General features: G+C 48.9%; 1 protein-coding gene across 8 annotated transcripts in view; it reads left to right on the top strand.

Moving 5' to 3' along the window:
* Positions 1-23,295, top strand: part of PHACTR4 (phosphatase and actin regulator 4) — a 91,426-nt gene that overhangs the window by 35,612 nt on the left and 32,519 nt on the right. For 4 of the 8 annotated variants that reach the window (XM_090056574.1, XM_090056566.1, XM_090056565.1 and 1 more), the window contains exon 1: positions 18,777-19,211. The exons of the other annotated variants lie outside the window; for them this stretch is intronic. In XM_090056574.1, the coding sequence (XP_089912700.1) occupies positions 19,166-19,211 (46 nt within the window). In that variant the 5' untranslated portion in view covers positions 18,777-19,165. Of the gene's footprint in view, positions 1-18,776; positions 19,212-23,295 lie in introns of those variants that run through there. 8 annotated transcript variants of the gene reach the window in all.

Raw genomic sequence — 23,295 nt, 5'->3', positions numbered from 1 at the left:
CTGCTTAATTCCCTCTAGTGTGTCTTCGCCTGTAAAAGGTGGCAATGTTTTGAGGTGCTTTAAGACCACCCCCCTGGGGGAATCAAGAAGTGGGGTATATAATTTAATATACATGTGTGGATGGGATACTTTATTTTTTAGAATCAAAACTTGTGAAAGAGGTGATCTCCTTTTATTAGACCAGCTAGATATTTGTAAACAAATTATGGTATTTATTTACAAGCTTTTGGGCACACTCTCCCTTCATCAGGCATAGAAGAGAGCAGAGGTTGTAAAACTTCTCCTAGGTAGAAATGAAGATTCATATTTTTTAGAAGCTTTCTAATTCAAAATGTGCATGGGGAAGTTGTACTCCTCTAAATACATAGCCACTGCTCCCTGATGCTGAGCGGCCTTCCTGTTTAGAGGGGGGCTTGAGAGTTTGAGAAGTATGGACCTGTTTTGCTTCTACTGTGTCAGGGGAGCTCTAATTGCTGGTTTTGTTTTTGCTTTTTTTCTTCTAACAGAGGTGATGTGACAGGCAGAGTGATGTGACTGGTCAGGTTCGGTTCCAAAGATGCATTGCATTTTATTTGCCTTTGCATCCGGTAGTTAAAAATACCCTTTATTTCACGCTGCTGTTGCTGCCGGCTGCTATGTGGTATGTCTGTGTGTGGGTTTGATCTTGCTTCCCACTGGGATTTCTCACTGCTGCTGCTTTGCCAATATGACCTGCCTGCTTGGTGTCTCTTCCAGGTACAGCAGGGGATGGAGCAGAAGCCCCCAAGTAGGCAAAGTCTGTTCCCAGCAAACAAAAGCCTGCTAGCAGCAAGTGGGAGCCTGTTTGCTGCCTCCGCTCCAAATGCTTTTATGGCTGTTCCTTTGTGCGTGCTCTTTGCATAAGGAGAAAAACCAACATAAAGGTAGATTTATGAAACCCTTTGTTTAGCAGCAGTAAAAAAAGAAAAAAGAAAAAGATGGGGCAGAGGAGGGGAAGTGGCTGGTAGTGTATAAAGGATAAGTGTTGTAGCTGTGTTGGTTTCAGAAATGGAGACGGCAAAACTCGGGTTACAGGTAATAGCTTTTATTAGACTAACTAAATAACAGCAAAAAACCATCTTTCTTTGCAGAATTTTTTTTCTTTTCTTCAGTAGAGTATAAAACACTTGATTTCTGCCTTGCCAGTCTGAATTCAGCCCAGGTGACTGCAGACTGCCGTCTGATGACTGTCACGTGGCCTGTATGAAATGAGATGGGGCCGTGGGTGCAGAGTCTGGTAGTGAAGAAGCCGCCACTTGTAATGGAGAGTAGGGCTAAATTCTCCATGTAGACTGGACCTCCATGTCTGGAGCAGTGCACTATAGGGTCGGGGGGAGATGCTTTGAGCAGGAGAGTGTAAGAAAGCTCACAGAGAAGTAAGAAAATGTCTGTTCTGCTTTCTTATTTAAAAAAAAAAAAGAAAAAGAAATAGAAAAGTCATTCACCTCCGGGGCTGTCTTTGTGACACTTTTGATCTGCACTTTAAAGAGGTGGCCTTTTTCATGTGAAATGAAATGGAAAGAAACAGGGGCAGGGCATAACATTATGAATCACTCCCTGCTCTTTGCATTTGTCGGAGGGATCAGGTGAACTTGCTGCCCTCTGACTTCTGAAACCAGGAGTTTCTTAACTCTGACTTCCGCCTTGCTTTGGTATGGTGAGCAGCAGAGCGGGGATCCCCTTCACCCTGCAAGGGTAACCATCGAGTCAGCTGCCTGCAGGTTCAGACAAAAACAGCATATATATTTTTGCTAATTATGCACAGCTATCTGGAGGAAATCTGGGGGAAAGCTTTTGCACGGAGAGCGTGGGGATGCTGTTCTGAGTTGTTCGATGAAAGTCCTGGAGATGCTGCGAGTCGTCTCCCGTTTTGATCTGTAAAGCCATCCGACTTCCACACCAGGAGAGCGTTACAATACCATGCCTCGTTTAAAATCTACCAAAAGACGATGGCTATTTCCATTGGACTGCGTGGCTTTTTAACAGCATCGTGATACAGAACGTCCTTGGAGGTGTTGCTGCGAGTAATAAAGTTGGCTACGCTTCTAAAATCGGCGGAAGCACATTGCAGCACATTGGCCACTTGGATTTCTGTCAGTCCTTTGAAGCATATCTTCTAGTTGGCTTAGATGATTTGCTCGGTCGTGGTACGCTTGGGGCAGCCAGCTGAGAACTGTACAGCCATCGCTGTCGTAGTTTCGAGCAGAGCAGGGCAGTTATGCAGTAAAATCAAGCCTTATGGACTGTGCTTTTCTGTCTGGATCAGGGTTGAATCTCTAGAGATCCTGAAATGCTCCTGGACCCCATCTCAAGTAACTGCTTCAAGGGGTAGCCGGTGGTCAGGTCTCCACAGCACATGCAGGGGGTTCGCCCTGGGGAAAGGGGTTTAATGGCCAAGCGGTAGAGATGCTGGTGTCCTACGTATAAGTTTTTAATACTTCAGAAATATTTGAAGTAGTGAAAGTAATTTTGGAAGGGAAATCTTGCAGATGCTGAGCAGTTTGTCCAGTGCATTCCCACCTCATTCATGATACTTCAGGCATCAGAGGCCTCTACTAGTAGCTGTAATCTGTTTTCCTGCGGACTCAGGCCTACTCCAACCACAGTTAGGTAGCTGTCATAGCCCTGTAGGAGGGTGTTGGGAGACCTGGACTCTGTTTCTAGTTTTCTTTTTTCACCATAGTTGACGCTGGTTAGGGCGCTTTAGCTCCTGGTGCCTCACTTTCCCCATCTGTAAAATGGAGCAGAGGCTTGTTGCCCTTGGAGGCAACACTCGGGTGGACTTTAGGGTCCGGTTTGGATTTTTTCAAGCCACTGAACATCTGCCCTGTCCTTTTGGTGCCTGTCATGGCCTGGCTGTCTGAAGAATTTAGCTAGGGAAGGTGACGGGATGAGCAGGGTGTGTGGAGGAGGTTTTGTACGCGGACTAAGCGGAGCAAACTGGTGTTGCTCTTTATTTTCCTCCACTGCAGCTTTTCTGCTTTCCAGCTCGTGCTAAATGGCACACAATGGTGGTGGAGCCTTGCCATTAGGCAGACTTGTTTTCTTTTATAAGTGGACTTTGTCTCTGATCGCTATTGCTGCCTTCACGAGATGCGAGTGGCAACACCTGCCCTTGATCGCGTGAGCTGCCTTGCAGGGTACCAGCGTGCTGCCCGCCCCGTGCCAGTCTGCTTGGTTGCTAACCATTCTTCGTCAGCCGCCCTGTTATGCCCTTCTCTCTTGAGTGCATGGTGAAAACTAAGCCTGGTCCTCACTTCTGCAGCTGGCTTGTGCCCCTAAATGCTGCTGAAGTAAAGTGTGGCAAGAAACCTGGAAGAGGCATCTGACACTTTCCTTGGCTGTACAGCGCTAGGGGCTCTGTGCATGTTCAGGAAGATCATCAGTGCCCCCGATGCTGATGAACTTTACAACCATTGATCGCTGCTTGGGGCGGGAAGGACGTTTGATCTTCTTTCTCGTACAGTGTGCTTCTGTCTTGCTTCGGGAAGCGGGCATCTTCCACAAGCTTCCTGGAACAGGAGATTCCAGTTTTACATCCGTCTGTTAATCTGTATGGGAAAAGTCTGCCTTCAAGTTATTCTCCTTCAGCTGCCGGGCTTCAAAGCTTCTTGCAAAGGGTCTGGACGGGAGTATTTATCGCGCCTCTCCACGGTGCCGAACTGTCGTTGGCTTTTGTCCTGGCAGTGCTTCAGAGAGGAAGGGTTACAGATTTGGGAACGGAGACACAGGGCACGCAGGTCTCTTGTAGAGACTTGTATATCCCACCGGTTTCATTTTGTAGTGCTGATATGCACGCATTGCTCTAGACAAGGGCTCCTCCACGCTCGCCTTTGAGGTCCTCAGTGCTTCGTGCCTGGGGGGGTATGCTCCCGTCTCTCTTTTCTCCATCTGAAGCTGAATAAATAATCCCAGCAGCGTTTCTGGTTTGGGTTGGAGGTTGCGTACAGGTTTGTTGCAGAGAGAGCTCGGTCATTTGGCTCCTGAATTGCCCCCTCGGCTGCGTCCTGCATGCAGGAGCCGATTGCAGGGCAAGTGTTGGGGGAGTGCATCGCTCTTCCTAGACGTCTCTTCTCACAGTCTCAGGAAGTCGGAGGACTATTTGCTTGTAGGTGGTTTAGGCTGCATCTCTGCAAAATGGGTTGGTTACCAGTTGGAGCAAGGCTGGCTGGGGAGGTGCCAAAAGCCCAGGTCGAAGGTGGCCACGTGCGTGGGAGGATTGTGTGGTGCCGGAGTTAGGTCTGCGGCGAAGGGAAGTCCTGTGCAGCAATGCGGAGCCCTGTCCCAGGCGCCCGGGACTCCCCGACTTTCCGGGGAGCACCAGCTGGGAGTCCAGGGAAGGTCAGTTGGTTACCTGGGGTTTCTCATTGCTTCTGCTCAGTAGATGCTCGTGAAAACGATTTCAAATGAGCCAGAGGGCTGCCTCCAAGAAAAGATGATCCTGGGCTGGGAAGAAAGTAGAAGCTATTCTTGTCCTTTCCCTTCTTGACCCTCTCTGCCACCCCATCCGGTTTGTACAGCGAAATCTCTGTCTTGAACTGCAAGTTTAATAGCTGCACCAGGCAGCATAGCTCGTGACAGATGAACGGTGACCTGGCAGAGCAGATCTCCCCATTGGGAGCCCAGTAGCAGGCCTGCGGGTTCAGAGGGGGGAAGAAGTTGCAGGAGAAATGATGCATCCATCAGCTTTCCTATGGCCCTGCTCACTGGGATGAAGGCCTTCCGCATGAATGAGTCCATCCTTGCAGTACCTTCCGAGGCAGGGCTCATCTCATAGACAAGGCAAAACTGAGGCACACTAGGGGAAGTTCTTTGCCTGAGGTCAAGCAGGGGGACAGGGGTCCAGGACCTCGATCTGGGCCTGATCCAGCGCCTTCACTCACAAGGCATCTTTGAAAAGCAAGCATGGAGGGGAGGCAGAGATGATTCATTTTCAAGAAGGACTAAAATATCTCATGCACAAGCATCCTCTCTCTCCTTCTGCTGTGTGGCCGCTGTGGCTGCCAGGGGGCTGTCGTGTGACTGCAGACTGGAGAGGAAGTGGCTCACTGGTTTCTCAAGATACAATTTGCATCGTGAAAGTTCAAGATTCCTTACGTGCCAGGCTATTCGAGCACGGCCTCGTGCCCCAAAAGGTCAGGATGAAGCAGAACACAAGGCCCAGTTTTGTGCTCGCCGTTTGCTGTCCTTCGGCAGTCTGGTGCACTCGGGGGTCTTGGGCGAGAACAGATCTGTGCTGGCACGGGACTCCTGCCCCTGCATGTGGATAGCTTTCCTCAGAAATAACCGGCAAAAGAACCTGTGCGTTCGTGGGCATCATCGCTCCGGCACAGCTACACGATGCGTTTGGGTAATGCTGCTCTTGGGACACGAGAGGGCAGCCGTTGCTCAGTTTGTAGCTTCTAGGAAAGGACCAGGTATGCTTAATGGGAGGCGGTGGAGAAAGAGGAAGATCTGAGATTTTCACCTACGAGTTCCCCAGCCGTAACAGAAGGCCCTGCTTTTGTTTCCCCTTTATTTGCCATCTGAAATGCATCCCCTTTTGAAAGACTTGCAGGCTTGATTCATATTAACCTCCTGACGGGGAGACTTCTTAATGTAATGGTGTTCCTTTTTCAGGAAGTAAGATCCCTGCAGGCTCCTTTCCGCATCTGTGTGCTAGGCAACTTGAGCAATTTCTGCAAACCAGCGGTATAGAAAACCTGGTAGCTTTCGTCCCGGGTCTTGCAAGGCGATTTAGATGCAAGGTCTAAATGACAGCCTTGCATTTTAATGGAGGTTTTAGTCCGGTCGATAATTTGAGCTAGCTAGTGGGATGTCATTGTGACATCCCACTGATTTTACTGGGTTTTCAACAGCTGCCCCGTGGATCTGATAGCAGAATCGTGGCCCTTCCTCTGCAGATCGGCTCGCTCACGCCTGCCGTCTAACTGAAACCAGTACTGCCCCGAAAAGCAGCACAGGAAATTTGTAGTCAAACAATAACAGCCAGGGATGTTGACTTAACTGGCCGCTGGCCAGTGCTAAATCTTGGAGTGTGGCTTGAAAGCAGGCTATAGCTTGCGGATAGGGACAAAAGCCTTCCCTGGTGAGCTTCAAAATGTGGAATTTAATAACTTTTAACATCTCCTCTAAGACTGTTGCAGAAAAACAAGGCCAAGTATTTTATTTTTCCCTCATGGTCCCCCCTTTTCTCCCCTTAGGGTAGAAAACAGCCCTATGTACTGTTTGCTTTGCACGGTTTCCCTCTGCTTGCACGGAGTGGCTGCAATAAGGGCATGCATTTCCAGGGCTGGCCTTCCAGTGAGTCATGGCTTGGCAAAGAGACTGGGCTCTCAAGATTAAGTAATGATCCGCACTGGATGAGACTGGTAACTTGATTCACAAAGGGCAGGTTACCTTCTGCAGAAGAGGAGCCGTCATTTTTGTTGTTTTTTTCTATTGCACACTGCATTACCCTGGAATGGGAAGATATTTTAATACAGATCCTTGCTTTTTACTGGCAGGTGGGGGGGCTTTGCATCGGGGGGAAGTAGGGTGCAATCATACTTCAGGCAGACTGTTTTCATGGTATATGCAAACCAGAGTTTAAAATACTATAACCCCCTTCCCCCCCCCCACCAACTTTTTGTTTCAAATGCGGGATGCAGGCACTAATGAAGCTGGTAAGCTCTGGGCAGGCTGGAAGGTGCTTACAGAGGCTTGTTCTTCCAGGATACCCCGTGCATTGCTTGGCACTAAGGAATATTTTGCTTTGGGGAGGAAAAAGAAAATCTTTCTTGGTGTAATTAACTTCAAGATGCTGACAACAGTGAATTGCACAACCTTCGTGCATGGGGGTTATGGGGAGGGGGAGTCTCCTACTGAATCAGTGGGACTAGGGCCCTGGGAGTGCTTCTGCAATTAGGTCCAGATGAGGCTGAACATGAAGCTAATCCTGTTTTCTCTTTAAAATATGAAGCAAACTGCTTGCTCAGGATAACTCTGTGATGGGATTGTTCCAGCAAGTCTGGCACACGCGCTCCTCCCTCCTTGTTGGTTTAGCTGCTGCTTATTTTCTGTCTTCAGAGCAAAGTCGAATCCTTGCAGAGGGAATCATCCTACTGGTCATTCCTGTAGCGCCGTCGTCACTGTTTTTGGAGTTAAATCAAAGTGAATCTGTTGATGATGAGAAATGACCATGGTGTGGTCAGGATTGTGAACAAAACCAAACCAGGGGGGTAGTGGAGGCCCCTTTCGTACTCTAGCTTTATTCTTGCGCTTTGCAGTCACTTGATGCGATTTGTATGCACAGGCTTTAGGGTTACGTGGCTGTTATGCTGGGTTACTCATCGTATGTTGGACAGAGCCACGCTGTGCCGTCAGTCCCCATGGGGCACCCCTGCTGATTTCTAGTTCTGTCCACGGTTGCAGAAGGGTAGTTACGGGAAGAAATCGGGTGGCAAAGCGTCTTGCAGAGAGGCAAAGATTCAGAACCTCGACTGAGTTTGAAAGTTGGGGGGGAGGGGGATCTCTCTTTAACCGAGTTAGTTCTCTGTGGAGGTTGAGACCCAAAGAACTGGATTCCTTGCAAAGCTATTTTTAGTGTCACTGCAGGAGAATATACGATCCCCTCTGAGTGAGCAGATATTTGCGCGCCGCTCCAGAAACGTTCACAAAGGAAGGAAAGTCTCTTTAGTGGGTCAGGTGGCATTAGTCCCTAGCTTTGACTGTAAAGAGAGGATTTTAACCACCTCTAATTTCCATTTTAAATAGTCAGAGAAAATGCAGGCTGGAAGGGACCTTAGGAGGTTGCATCTAGTCCAACCCCCTGTTCCAAGCAGGACCAGCCCCAACTGCATCATCCCAGGCAAGGCTTTGTCCAGCTGGGTTTTAAAAGCCTCCAAGGATGGAGATTGCACCACCTCTCTGGATAACCTGTTCCGGTGCTTCACCACCCTCCTCGTGAGAGAGTTTCTCCTAATATCCAACCTCAACTTCCCTTGCTGCAGCGTGAGCCCATTGCTCCTTGTCCTGTCATCTGCCCCCTCTGAGACCAGCCCAGCTCCAGCCTCTTTGCAGCCCCCCTGCAGGGAGGTGAAGGCTGCTATTCAATCCCCCTCGGTCTTCCTTCTACAGGCTAAATCAGCCCATTTCCCTCAGCCTCTCCTCACAAGTCCTGTCCTCCAGCCCCACAGCCATTTTTTGTTGCCCTCCATTGGACCCTCTCTGATTTGTCCACATCCTTTCTGTAGTGGGGGCCCACAGCTGGACACAGGACTCCAGATGTGGTCTCCCCAGTGCTGAATCGAGGGGAAGAATCACAGCCTCGATCTGCTGGCAACACTCCTCCTGATGCACTTTGGGATGACTTCTCCCTGCTTCACAACAGGACACACTGCTGGATCTCATCCAGCTTATTGTTGGCTGCCACCGAATTGTCCGCTGTCACCCCCAGGCTGTTTTCTGCAGAGCTGCTGCCCAGCCCGTCAGCCCCAGCCTGCCGGTGCAGGGGGTTGCTCCGTCCTGAGTGCGGGACTTTGCACTTGTCCTTGTTGAACCTCATGAGATTTTCTTTTGGTGCAATTTTCTCTACTTTGTCAAGGTCTCTCTGAATCCTAGCTCTACCCTCCAGTGTATCTGGGTATTAAATGAGTATTAACTTCTTGTTTAGAGTTGTGTCCTAAATTTCCTCAACAGTCTAGGAAAGCGAAGGTTGATGATTACCCCACGTATCTTTTTTTCCTTCATATAGAAGCCCTTGAAAGGTCTGTGCAACAAGACAGGAGCATGCTTCACCCATGCTATGGTGTCAGAACGGTGCCCCGTGACTGTCTTTGTGGTAGGAGCAGGATGTGGACAGGAGCTGGCAGCTCAGGTACTGATGCTCTGAGACTTGGGCCCACCTCAAGACTCCCTGCAGCTGGTGAGGTGACGGAGGCATGGGACCCCTCCAACCCCAGCCACCATAGTAGCACCCTGACCCTTCATTGCTTCCTCCAGGGAGCTCCCTCTTGCATGGAAAAAGCTACTATGAGTGAGAACGAAGTAATCGGAGAACAAACCCAAACACGCCAAGTGGGAGCTGCACTTGTGTGCATACCCCTGCCATTAAACACATGCCATGCACCACGTGAAATACCTTGTAATGCCACCTCAAGAATAAACCTGTCAGAAGAATCCAGCTCATCGTCCAGTTATGATGGCTCTCGATGCACACATCTTTTGGGGGGTGACCAGGTGGAGAAGCAGGCACTGTGTTGCATTGGACTGTGTATCTTAGCACGGAGCATTGATCCACTCTCCCCACTCGGTTTCCACGTGGATTTATCGTAACACGAGGAAACCCACGTCTGATAGCACTGCTGTGCTGTAGGGCGTTTCATACCGCAGGGTTGCAAAAGGCCCCTCAGCAGATTGCTTGCATTTGAGGGAGGGATTAGTCTGGGGTGCAGGATTGCCCAGATACCTAGCACCATAGGTTTGAGATCTATAAAGGCCGTGTTTGGGCAGGGGCGCAGTGATTCATTTGGACTAGTTTAGTGATGGGGGATTGTTTGCTGTGCAGCTCGCAGACATAACCTGTGGCTGTACTTTTATTTCATTGGCTTCTAGTAGAACTTGCAGGCAGTGCTGATACTGTCCAACTTTTGCCAAGGTGCGTCTGTTCAGGAGTGATGCTGACGGTCTCCGGAGGGGTTACCCCCTTCTCGGTAGGCGCCTTTGGCTAGGATTTTGGTCAGATGCCTTTGGTCACATCTGGAGAAGGGGTAACTTTGTAGCCAGCTGTATACAAGGATACAATCAGCTGTATCACTTCTTCATCTTTGTGTTATCTCATCTCTAGACCATTTCCTTGAATTATTTAAAATGGCCTTGGCATCGTAAACAGCTATTGTCTATGAGTCTAATGCAATGCATAAGCAGTGTTTGGTCTTTTTGAGATTAAGCCTGCATAATATTTGGCATTTTCCTTCAGTCTCTACAATGCTTGTACAAACAGCTGGAAGGAACCTCAAATGATCTAGTCCTCTCCCTTCCTCCAGGCAGGGTCATCCCTCCCAAAATCATCCCAAGCAAATGTACATGTGCCCAACCTGCACGTAAAGGTTTGCAATATGAACATTTTGCAACCTAAGAAAGCTGTTCAGTTGGCGTTAGTTCCCTCTGGACACAGAATAGTCTCTCAGCATCCTCCTTTACAACAACGTCATCTTTTGGATTGGGAGATGGTCATCTCCCAGTCTTCTCGTTTCCAGACCGTGCAGAGACACTAGACGCTAGGGTTCATAGATGCTAGGGCTGGTAGGGATCTCGGAAGATCACTGAGCGCAGTGCCAGTTCTTCTGACCTTCCTTGTTTGTTGTGTTTTCTAGACTTTTAATTGCTTTTTTTTTTGTTCTGTTTTGTCCATGTGTCTCTTTTTTTTCTTTTGAACACTAGGAGCCCACTGGAGCTCTGCTCTGGGCTCCAGCACGGCAGGCTAAATGCTTCATGTGGACGTGCGTCGCACAGGGGAGCACTCTGAAGTTTTATGAAGTGTGCTTAACTTGGCCAGATCAGCTCCCTAAGTGTTATCTAGTTCCTTAAATAAATATAGAGTAAGGCGTGTATTAACTTGAATTGTCAAGTTGATAAACTGGAATGGTTCCTCTCCTCTTGGAGCTGTCTTCGCACTGAGCAAATATTTATCGGTGCGGTTTCCAAAGGCATATTTGTGCAATAGAGAGGGAGGTCAGACCTGTAATTACCTGTTACATCCATGCTGGTAAAGATGCCTAGTAACAAATATACTACACTTCTGGAGAGGGAAACTTGTGTAGATCTAAAACACTGTTACAGCTGCAAATTGGGATGCTCAAGTGTAATGTGAGGGTTACATGGCTCCAAAAAGTGTTTTAAAGTGTAGAGATTTACAGAGTAAAATGAAAGCTTTAAACCCGGTTGATCTGTGTTCCTTTTAATTGTGAGACGGTGGTGGGAAACTCTTTTTTTTTCTTTCTCGTTTCTCTTCCAAGCAGTCAGGAGCTGAGACTATTTGTCAGATTTGCCTTGCATTTTAATGGAGGTTTTAGTCCGGTCAGTAATTAAAATAAGCAGGTGCAGCGTGGAAGTTGGTTGGTTCCCAAAAGTTGAACCAAAGCGCTTTTATAACATTTCCACAGACAGAGCCAAGTGAAGTGAAGGATGGTTGTATTCCCTGGTACTGGCTGGTTTTGTCTGTGCTTAAATAACTTGCAAGACGTGGAACTTGAGTGGATCAAATGCTGGGGCTTTCTAGGTGTGACGGCCAGCTGAGTTTGTCCCAGAGGTGTGCCTCGACCGAGTTCACGTAAGGTAGCAGAGGAAATGCTATAGTATTTCAAGTTGGTTTTCTTTTCATGATGAAACTTGTTGAGAGTATTCCCGTAAAATCCCAATAAATAATTGCCATTTTATGAGATCGTAAAAGGAGGAAATCCAATTTTTAGTTTGTATAGAAAGCTCTTCCCGTGGGGGTGAGGCACTTGGCTGAGGTTGATAGTGCCATCTGGAAGCCCTGCAGGTTTACAGAGCATTTTTGATGGCATCTTAAGCATTTTGGTATGAGATGGTGGATAGCCTTGTGACATTGTTCACAGCAACTAGCCTGTAGGGTTCAAGATGCATCTCGACCTATACTTGTCTTAAGAACCTCACAAATGACTCTAACAGATTTCTAGTTATTCCCATATTTTTTGCATGTTTAGTGCTTGATCAAGCTAGTCCTCTTATGGTCTTAAATGCTGCATAGGAAATATCGCATCTAGACTAAGGGAGTCCAGTTTTGTGGACTATTTCTGCAGCCGATTAACTGCTCTTAGGAACACATCATGTTGCGTGTGTTTTATTTCCCCGTTTTTACAGTGCCTGAGTCAAAGAAGTGTTGCAACCCTGCCTGGTCAGCATCGTCTTGTTTTGTAGCAATTCATTTTCAGCAAAAAATGCCACCTTATTTGCGTGACTTCCGAAAGCTGGTATGCACGTTCATGCTTCGGTCTGTAAAGGAAAGAATACATTTTGGCTCCACGCTACAGTCATGTGTGCTAACGGTTCCCGTTCCCGTTCCCTGACCCGGTGTTACAGTAGGAGGAATTGGATGACCTCTGGGTTTGTCGAAGTTTCAGTCTGAATGTCCTGCAGTGGTGGTTCGAGGGAAGTGGTGGTGATGGGAATGCACATGACCTTTCCCTATTTCTGCTTGCTGTGCTACCACTTATGTAACGCGGAGGTGGCAGATGGGCACCCGACATGCAACGGCTTGTTTTTGAAGAAAGAAAACGCTGTCTCTCTACAGCTTGAACCGGTGCTTTGCTGGAATGTATCCTGCAGCCGTGCTTCAGTTGGCTTTGGCCCAGCATTCACTATGCTGCTACTTCAAGATAGTCTGAGCAGGAGTGGAAAGTACTTTGTCTGCTTAAGAGATTCCTTGGCGAAGAGATGGGACCGCCACGAATTCCCGAGTTGCTTACGTTTTAGCCACGGGCGGTGGATATTGCACACTATCAGTCGGGCTGTCTCATTGTGTTCTTAAGCTGATAAACCTTTAAAAATATTTTGCATTCACAGTAAGCAACTTATGGCTGGAGAGGAGGTGTGGGAGACGACGCACAAAACGTGTTCTGCTTGAAATCTGGTTTTATTTGAAGTTGTGTTTTCAAGCCATACAGCGCAGGGCTGGGAAATTTAAACTTTTGTTCACAGAACTGTCCGCTTGACACCCAGGCATCTATGCACAAGAGTTTAGATGTCAGCCATTTGGATTTTGATGGCTGAAAGGATTGGGTGGCTAGGAAGCCAGAATCAAAAGCAGTTAACCGGCACATGTGAAAGATCACTGGAGCACCTTCCCACCCACCCGGCCCTCCCCAAGCATAGTTATCTTCAGCGTGTCCCCCCACCGCCTCTCCTCCTCCTTGCATTCCTGAGATCAAGCTGGTTCCTTGCTGACTAATCATCTGATACAAGGGGAACAAAATGCTCCAGGAAATAGGAGTTTCCCATTTGGGAGCTTAACAGGAAATTCCAAGGAAAACATGTGGCCGGTACGGGCTTACTTCCCTGCCCTTTCTTGTGATGGATGCATGCAAGGTAGGGCCAAAGGATGCAAACTCTACACGAGGCAGTGCCGGACGGAAAGGGAGTAAACCCTTTCCAGCCCCGCACCGAAGAGGGGTGCACTTCAGCCCAACCTGGGAACAGAGGAGGGGTTACAAGTGGCATTGCCTTGTGACCTTTTAAGGTCTCCCCTGCCCTGGGGGTCTTTAAGAGAAGGCCGGATGGGCATCTGGCTGGGGTCATCTGACCCAGTGCTCTTTCCTGCCTAGGCAGGGGGTCGGGTTCAATCTGTTGAGGTCCCTTCTGACTCTAGCATCTATGAATCTACCCCCAATTTCCTAACCCCCCAGGCTTTCCATCGGCTGGTCATTGGGACTAATATCCTTTCCGAATGCGTGTTTTTCATAGCCGGTGCAAGGATGCTGGGCGCTGCGCCCGTGACTCTAAGGGAACCTGGCAATCTTTATAGACATGCCAGACCCTGGGAGCCTTCATTGCTTTGCGTTTTCCTAGCGATCTACAAAAGCCTGCTGTCAGTCTAGTAGGAAGTACCCAAAGCCTTGCGATTCAACCCAAATGAACAATGCCGACATGAAAAAGTGACGCTTCCTTAAAGCACCCAGAATGCTGTTGCTTCCACCTCCCTTCTCACCTTCGCACCGAAAAAGTCTAAACCCTGGGCCCGAGTGTCTTTAGACAGAACTGAGCTCTCACTTAATCTTCCTGAAACTTCAGTTGTGACTGTGTGCGGCTGGCTGGCTCCGAAGGGAAACACCCAGTATTGTTGGTATCGGAGGCACAGCTCAGTCGTAGGTGGGTTGGATAAGGCAGTCCTCCCTACCTCTGCTGTGGCTGAATCACGGAGCGGAGGTCTGAGTCACTGGAAATGAATGCCGTGTTTCGCACTGTGCATCCGAAGTCTCAAGGACCGGGTCCTGGAGCAGCGAGTGCTCGAGTTCGTTCTGGGGCCTTGGGCAGGACAGTAACGGACTCGCGCTCTCTGGAAGCAGATCTCAAGCAACCGAGCCATTAATGCCGGGTGCTTGCTTTTAACAGAGAGGTTTGTACACACAGCGTGTGCGTGGGGTGCTGCCACCCTGCCCAGCAAGGGCTGAAAACATTTCACCGTTCATAAGGGGACGAGGGTCTTCACGGGTAGACCAGACCCCGGGTCAGGGCTGCTGGGCTCGGCTTAGACCTGCCGCTTTTGGAGCCCGACCGTCACCCCCAGCTTTTTCTGCCCGTCGCCAAGTGCTGCTGAGGTCAGCAGGACCCGCGGGGGGCTCGGTGCCCTGGCAGAATCAGGCGGTCGGAGTCGTGACATGGATGTCCAAAAACGAGATGCACCCTTGGATGTTGGTGTTGACTCGAGCTGCCTGGAAAACTTCCACTGGAACAAAAGTTGAATTGAAAAAAGCTGGTTTGAGCCTGAAATAGGTTTTCAAAGGAAACCATTTGATTCAGCAACCTTTTCTCTTTTTTCTGAATCCAGCGCAGGGTTTGGATGAGACCAGGCTGGATTCCTGCCCGTTTGCCCTGGGGCTGCGGCCCCGGGAAGCCCCCTCTGCCTCCTGCACAATTGACATTCCTGCCTGTGTCCCTGCTCCGTGCTTGGGACCTGATGTGCATCTCCCTTCAGTAGCTGCAGGGCTCGGGTCACTTCTGCTAAGTGGGAAACTTGGGGGGGGCGGGGACGGAAAAAACGTTTTACTCCCATTTAAATAAAAGTTTTGTGAACCACAAACCCCGTTTTCTAGTCTTGAACCTCTGTATTTCACTCTACTGTTGTGTAAAGCCCAAGTAATACCCTCCTACCTAGCCTGGAGGTGTGGCGAAGGCTAATTTAAGTGGGTTTAAGTATGGGATTCCTCTGAGGAAAGTGCGGTAGAAGTAATTAGTAAAATTGTATTCCTCTTTAACTTTCTTGTTGAAAGCTGCTCTCTGAAGTGAGCTGTTCCTTCTCGCTGCCGCTCTCTCCCCAGCCCTGGTGAGGCCAGTGCTATAAATAAGTTTGTTCTAATTGTTAGCAATCAAAGCTGGGCTCCAAACACTCGCTTTGGCATTACTCTGGGTGTTCAGTGCATTTGTGAATTAACAACGCTTGAAACCTCGAGTCCTTTGGTTATATAAAGCACACGTCTTAAGCTGGTGCTTCTGCCCTGCTTGGTGGGGCACCTGTCCCTAGCGTCCGGGGACCCGTGCTCTGCTCTGGGACTGCAGGTCCCCTGACCTTGGGCAACTCACTTCACCTCCCTGCCCCATTTCCTAGGAATCGCAGACAATGAGGGTGTGAAGGGACCTCAGGAGGTCACATCTCGTCGAACCCCCTGCTCAGCCAGCCCAGACTAGATCATCCCCTCCATGAAATAGTTATTGCTTAGCATCTCCAATGCTTTAGAAGATCTCATTTAATAGTAATTTCTTTGATGCTCCATCCTTCTTTTGGAGACTTCAGGAGCATGACAGGCTTTTTTTCCCTTCTCCTTAAAAGACGTTGTGCTCTGATGCATCTAGCACAGCTTCCCAGCTTGCATGTGGTGCATCTTCTAGTCTAATTAGTTGATGTTTTTCCCATTGCAAGATGTTGGGTAGGTAGCTGATATGGGGGGGAGAAGGGCTGTCATCAAAGCACTAGGAGCGTTTGCTCAGTTTTGTCAGGTGTCTTGCCCCACTTTTGGGGGGCGATCATTGCTAGATCTCTGTTGTTGCAAGGACTCTCTCTACCTCTGTCACTCGCAATGTTGCCTTTGGAAGAAAACCAATTTGATTTCAAATAGAAGGCACTTGTGAAATCTTTTTTTTTTTCTTCCCTGTGCATAAGGTCCCTGAAACCTCTCCGAGCTCCACACCCAATTGCAGCTTGAAATACCAATTTGCAACTCCTGACTGCATAAACAGAGCCCACGTGTTTTAGGAGCTTTTTGATTAAGGGCGTGTTTGCCAGGCAATGCTGTTAGCTTCCTCGTGGCTGGTAAGGGGTGGCGTGCACATCGTACTCTGGTTTGACTCTGGCTTTGAAACTTACCCTTGGCATAGGATATTCTTCAGTATAAGTACTTTCCTCCTGTGATAACAGCATTCAGATTGGGGAATAGCACTGATGTAACTCGTTCTGTTCCATTTTGGATAGTTGACTTTTTTTGCAGGAAGCTCAAGGGACGTTTCATTAGATTCAATTAGTGCCAGTGAAATGGTTTTGAAGGTTGAATGCTGCCGTACGACGGCTCCTTGTACTGTTCCAGCACTGATGTTTGGTTGGACTAAATTCAGCTCCCATCGAACTCAGCCGGAGTGCCTATGAGACTTGGGTGATGGTTGAAATCTGGCTTCTCCTTTCACTGGGAGATGCAGTTTTTATTCCACCTGTGACCAGGTGCCACTGTAGGGTTTGAGAGCGTGAGTGGATCCCAGGTTCAAGCTCTTGTTGCTTTTTTCCATCGCTCTACCCGCCGCATGGAAACTCTTCCCAGATCTTCTCCCAGGCCACGTAACTCATCTGCCGATTCAGAGAGAATTTGCAGCCCTGCAGCCCTGGATTTGGTGTCTCCCCTTCACGCAGCTATGCATCTAAATGACTTTCTGCTCGCGTTGAAGCAAACGACTCTTAAAATGAAGCAGAGCATCTTTGTGAATCAGACTTCAGGTACCTAGAACTGAATCCCCAGCGCGGCAAGGACACGATACTTCGGCATCATTCAGCAGCAAGAAGTAACAGAGACGTACGCTTAAAGAAGTCTGAAGATGCATCCAGGGGAATTGAGGCTAGGGGGTGGGGGGGAAGCAGTGCTTTCAAGAGTTGTTTTTTGAATCAGTTCTCCACAGGGGAAGGGAGGGAGGGAGGGGAATTTTGTCCCCTTAGGACACTAAATCCCTTGCTTCACCTGCTTTTGAAGCTGTCTTGAAACTGTCTGTAAAAACATGGGACATCCGTTCAGCCAGTGCAAATTAATGGAAAACAGGTTGCAGTGCAGAGACAGGTGATTCCCTTCCCACGTGTCCCTGCTGTGGTGCACGGGGAAGGAGCATGTCGCGTGCGATTGTGCATGTACCTTGCTGGCCTAGGCCAGAAGGGGACTATTGCTTCTTCCTCCGTGTCTTTGCACCTTTGGGGGGGTTTGTCTCCCCAAACTTGATGCCCGTCGACAGTCAGTGTAGCACGCTGTCTGCTGGGTGGGGAGAAGGGGAGGCGCACGGGCCAGGGATAGCAGGGCGAGCCCCTCGCTCTTCCCTCCATTGAGAAACCATCCGTCACATCAGTGCATGGGTGCCGGAGCGTGTGCGTTTTCCGTCTTCGGTGGCAAATGCTCCGTGCTATTCGTGCACAGCTCTAGCAGGTCTGCTTTACCAACCGAAGTCAACTTTCTCCTTCTCTCTACAGCCTTTTTAGGTCGTATTTCAGTTGCAATAATATTTGCCTTGAACTATTGGCTTGCAGCAGACTGGTCCAAAGGAGGAAAGTGAGCAACACATCCGGCTTGACGGTGGAGACCTTGCTTAGAAAAAGGCAGTGTCCTTTTGCTCTGGGTCACTGCATCCTTCGAGCAGGGTGGATAGGGTGATTTTTTTGTGCACGGGAATAAAGCTGTGACATTTTTGCACTAGGTGGTCCATTGGGAGCAGCTCCCAAGATGATCGCTCAGAAGAGAAAGGGCTGGGTTAAGAGCAGCACAAGAGGATTCGGTGCTAATTCATGTTTTAAGGCCCACCCCATCATACAGTGATACATGTTTAAAACACACTTTCAAGCTTTGTCAGAAACAATAGCGTTTGAAAATGCTGGTTGCGCTTCTCCTCGTTTTCCGTTCTTCTCTTGCATTTCGCTCCCCTTGAGCATGGCGAATTCCCAGTCGGCTTCGTTTGCCTTTGCTCGCTGACGAGGCTGTTTGAGTCCCGGCCGCGGGTGGGGGGGGGGCTCTCGTGGGGTCTCTAGAATCGCTTCTACTTCTTTTAAAGCTAGATCTTCTGAAAATAAATAAAATATGGACATGTGAGGATTTGCCCGCCTGCTTTGGTGCTTGATCGTTTTAAAAGGGCCGCTTTATATTTTTGCTTCAAAAATGCATATTTGAGTCAATCTATTCTAAACACCAAAGGATGCTTTTTTTAATTGCAGCATGACTCTGCCCTGCCAGTGTTTTATAGCTCAAACCTGACAGCATCATGCGAACCTCACCCGGATTTCACTCGGACTGAATGTGCTTTCAAAGAATAAATAGCGTAACAACCACAACGAAAAAATGCATTTAACCGTCTGTGTCTTTGGCTGTAGCTGTGTTGGTCTAAGGATGTAGGCTCTTCGGGCAGATGTGATCTTTTATTACACGAACTAAATAGCTGGAAAAAAAGTTTGTAGCAAGCTTTTGGACGGTCACCCTTTGTCAGGCTTGGGGGGGTCTCTGCTATTCTGAGACTCCAAGGAGTCTGTACTTATTACTTATTTAAAATCTGTAATTATTAATGTTTTTGTGTGTGAGTATGTATAATGCTTTTACTTCCTCATACTCTGACTTTATTTTTGAGACTCTTCTAGGGTACTTTTGGGTCTGAGAGTGCTTTCAGCTCTCTCGGGCTCGACTATACTGGAGCATCTGCTTTTTTTTTTTGACGGGGGAGTGGCACCGCTGCAACTGCTCGGCGCTCTCGCACAAGCTGTCAGTCTCCCTCTGCCCTCCTTCCTCTCCCTCCACGTCTCGGTTCGTTCCTGCTCAACTTGAAGCTAGAAACGAGGGGTGTTGATGATTTGGATGATGCAGCTAGCGTGGGGCTGGCCGTCTCCTCCCCTTCCTGAGCTGAGCCCGAAGCCGTGTGCGCTCAGGAATGACAGGCATTCCTGCTTGAAGCGAGCTGGCACGGGAGCTTATTTGTGAGAGTCACAAGTGCCCGGGCCTGGGGTACAGGAAGAACAGGAGCTACGGTGGATCGAGTGACACCCATGCCATTTCCTGAGTCCTGGCAGTCTCTGCGATCGTGCCGGGCTGGATATCTCCCCAGCCCGACTCATGGATTTATCACTTTAAAGGACTGTAGTACTTGCACCGGGCAGGCTGCTTTTTAGAGAGCTCCCCCTGCCAAAAAAAAGTCTAATCTAATCATGGGGCAGACGCTGTACTCGAGACCAGTAAGTCCAGCTGCATTCGGTGAGTAACGGGGGGAAGAGGAGCAGAGCAACCTGGGGCTGAACCGGGGCAGGATGCAGGTGTGCACGGGAGTGGACGGCTAGGATCGTGTCCCCTGTGTGGATCACGGGACCCGGGGAGGTCTCTGGCTCAGACAGGAGCAACTAGAGTGAGAACTCGGTCTCCTTCCTCCCCTGTTCGTGCGCTTGCTGTGCAACACATTCCTGCCAGTACAGTCACTTGGGACAGACTGTGCTCGTTTGTCGGCGATGGTCTGTGATCCAGCAGTTAATAGGCAGGTGCAGGGCCGTGGGTTAACAGAGATGACAGCAAAATTTCCCCAGACCTCGCTGGGATATCGAACCCCTCATCTGGCCCCGGCGGGGACTTTTTGGGACGGTTTTACATCGCAGAGTTGCGACGCCACGCTGCTTGGAGCAGCTATCGCAAATTGAAAAATGGGCTCGGCTGGCTTGCATCAATCTCTGCCATTTCTTGAATCGGTGCAGGACAGCCGAGCCCATTTATCGCTCTTGGCCGTTTGTTGCTACATAAGGGGGCAGCTCTGATTTTGAGCGTTGGGGAGCTGGTGGACTTCACCGAAGAGGGGAGAGTGCAGGTGGAGTCGGAGGGTGTCTCTAGCAACCGCAGAGTTTCAGATTTGGAAACCTGAATTTGATTGCTTTGCTATATCCCAGCGGTTTGTGCCCGGGGCTGGGATTTCCCTTCCCTGCCCGGGAGTGAGGGTCAGCGAGAAGGCTCCTGGGCTGGGTGCTGCTCCCACATACCCGTCACTGCCTTGCGGTGCGAGCCAGAGGAAGTCCTTTAATCTTGGCGTTTCCTCTTTGATGGATAGAGCTGTTATACTTGACAAGCACCTCTCTGATTATTTGCAGATGCAAAGCTCCTCAGTGTAAATGTCTGATTCCCTTTCCCAGGGAATCCGTTTTGCAGCCATAACTTTCAACTGCCCATGTGCTTTGCAAGGGGCCTGATCAACTTTTAGATTAAACTAGTGCTGTTTTTTTTTTTTTTGTTTCTTCTCCTTACTAGTCTTGTTCAAGAGCTGCTAAAAATATGGTATGAGAGGTGCGGGGGTGGGAGCAGCAGTAAAACATCTATCTTGGGTGATCAGTGGAAATTTAATAGCACCTCACCCTTGGATTTATGAAGGGTTGGGAGGCAGATTTGATCCGGCTTGCGCTGCCCTCTAGTTAGGTGCCGGAGATCCACAGTCTGAGCGAGGAGAAAGGGGTGATTTGGTGACATGATGCTATCTTCCTCTGCCCATAAGTCAAAAAATCTTGTGCGACTTTATATCTGAATATTAGCTCTCTATTATACTTCTTTATTAGGCTTGAACAAGGTACCAACTTGCTGCACCAATTCTGAGTGTTAAGGCATAGTCTGCATTGAGCCTGATAGGATGCTGCTGAGAACAAGAGTCCTGTTAAGTTACTTTGGGGATCAGGGATGTACGGAGACAAAGCTATGGAGGGTCTGAGGCTCTCGTTCCCCATCTTGCCCAGTTGTGATGGAAGCAGTCGGATGGGGTAATGCAACGCATTACTTACTGCTTTAACGTCAAGCCTGCTCCTCTTTGCCGGTCCACATCCCAGGATATTAGTGGGATTTATTTATTCTTTTAGTGTTGGAAGTTAGACACATTTAGCTCAGTATGTGCTGTTATGGCTTGACAAGCGACTGCTGCAAAATGACGTCCCTGTAATCATTACTCTGGGACTCATTTGTGTTTTCTGTCCTATCTGCCCGTGGCTGTCTTTCCTGCTTTCTACACCGTAGTTCACGGGGAAGGAGACCACTTGCATCTGGAGTGGCCATTGGCATGGCGGTGCTAGGTGACCTGGAAAGGATTCAGATCGGGCTCCTAGGGGCAACTTTGCAGTGTGGACAGGACCCTACAGCTGTCCTCGCAGCCAGCCCTGCAGGCGGCTGCTATTCGGCCAGCGTTGGGTAACAAAGCTGTGTCAGTAAAAATCCGGCAATGGGCTCAGGTTGGCAAAGCAGCACTTGGCTGGGAGAGCTTATTTGAGTGAAATGAAGCTCTAGAGGCAAAAGCCATTTTTCCAGAAGGGGCTGCATCTATATGAGGGGTGCTTTGTTGGCCTAGCCGCACCAGCAAAGTCTTGCGCGCACACCCCTGACTCGACTCGGGAGTCATCGAAGGGTGATCAGCGCTCTTCAGAGCATAACCGAGATGCAAAAGGCTGAGAGAGGGGTGTGTATGCAGCGGGGGTGGAAGCAAAGTCCGGTTTTCCAGGGTGTAGCAGTAGGAAGTAAGAGTCGAACCTATTTTCCTTTCTGTAAGTCATTCCAGCAGTGTGAGTAATGGAAGTGCTAGAGCTGCTCCTTGAGCACGTGGCGCGGGACAAAGCTGGTGGCTTCCTGGTCACGTAGGGCTTTGTGTCAGAAACTTGCCCATGAATCCTGCTGGTAAAAAGCTGGCGAGGGGGGCATAGAGATGGACAGGGTGGGTGCCAAGCGTGCGCACCTTTCCTTGCCGATTCCCCAGGTACTCAGAAGACCTCTTGAGAGGTCCCAACTGCTTTCTGCTGCTGGAGCAAATGTACGTTATATTTTATATTTTATAACATACATTTGCTCCTCTGTGTGTGTGTGCGCGCTCTCCATATATATATCTGTATACACACATTTGGGCATTTTAACATGGCCCACTGTACCCACGCAGTAACTTTTAATACAGCCACCTAGCAGCATGCATCGCTCTAGTTTGACAGCCCCATATATCAAATGCTTGTTAGGAGGACAAGTGAGATGGAGCTTCGTTTCCAGTGCAAAACCATGTAGGCCTTAAATTTTAAAGAGCATGATGTTTTAGTTTAGTCCCATACAAGAGTAAATGCTAGATCGTAAGAAATAAAGGATGTTGGAGTTATAACTATGGCAGTTAAAAGTAAAAATGCATTGGCTGCTATAGCGGAAACCTTGTTTTGTTTTTTTCCTGTGAAAGATGAGCTTTTTTTTTAAGCACAACTCCCTGAAATACAGCCTTGTTTACACGTGTGCATGTGCACTTGTACCAGGTGAATCGGTGCAAACTGCTGTGTAGACCAAGGGTGGGCAATTATTTTGGGCAGATGGCACTTACTGAGCTTTGGCAAGCCATCGAGGGCAGCATGACAGGCAGCCCAGGGCAGATTAATATTAATTTTCTACATTTTTTAGGGACCCCGCAGGCCGGATAGAGAGGCCTGCATCTGGCCCCCAGGCCGCGTTTTGCCCACCCCTAATGTAGACACGTGGGTGTGGCTTAAATCTCTCCCTAATTGACTAAAGCTGACATAAGCCTGCTTTCAGAGAATACGTTCGGGACCTTTTTGCATTGACTTTTAAAATATATTGATGCAGTTTAGCATGTTGATGAGCTCTGAGGCTCATGAATAGAAGAAAACTATGGCATTTCCCTATAAATGGGGAACTCGCCTAGATAGACCTCTTGTGACTGCCATAATGGAGAGAGAGGTTTGCCTCCACATGACCTGTGGTCTCGGAGCTTGAAGCAATACAGGCCGGAAACAGCGCCGTGAAATGTATGGTACAACCCCAGCTCACAACTGCCCATCTGTAGTCGATCTTCGTGCAAAAGTGAAGCAGTACTATCTTCTGAAAGTGAAATGAGAGAAGATTATCTCTTGATCGAGGCAAGACTAGCATATTTGCTCCATCCTTGTCTTTATGTTGGCAGCCTGCACTTGATACGTATTGCACTTGGTGCGATCTATCGGACTGGGCAATCGCTAAGTTCCTGGGAAATATTTCGCTGCTCATATCATAAAGTACAGCTACCATTTAAGACGCCAAAGGTAGGAAAAATGACCCGGGAGAGCATCTTTCAGTCTCAGGTCAGTCATCGCTGAGCTGTTCTTGCAAGAAAACCTTTGTTGGGAAGTTGCTGCAGCGGGGAAGGCAGGATGCATTCCCTCTCATGCAAAACCTGATGGTAGAAAACCTGTATGAAGTCCCATGCTCGGTTCTTCTACTACGTTCCTCTAAAGGATTTTCATTTTTCTTCAGGAGCAACTCTGCAGCTGTGGTCAGCTGTTGTGTCCGTACGACTCCATCT

The sequence above is a fragment of the Crocodylus siamensis genome, chromosome 7, assembly GCF_052110815.1.
Source record: "Crocodylus siamensis isolate JL-2025a chromosome 7, ASM5211081v1, whole genome shotgun sequence".
NCBI classification, from domain to species: Eukaryota; Metazoa; Chordata; order Crocodylia; family Crocodylidae; genus Crocodylus; species Crocodylus siamensis.
The sequence above is the reverse complement of the archived record's forward strand: the minus strand, read 5'-3'. Positions and strand labels throughout refer to the sequence as shown.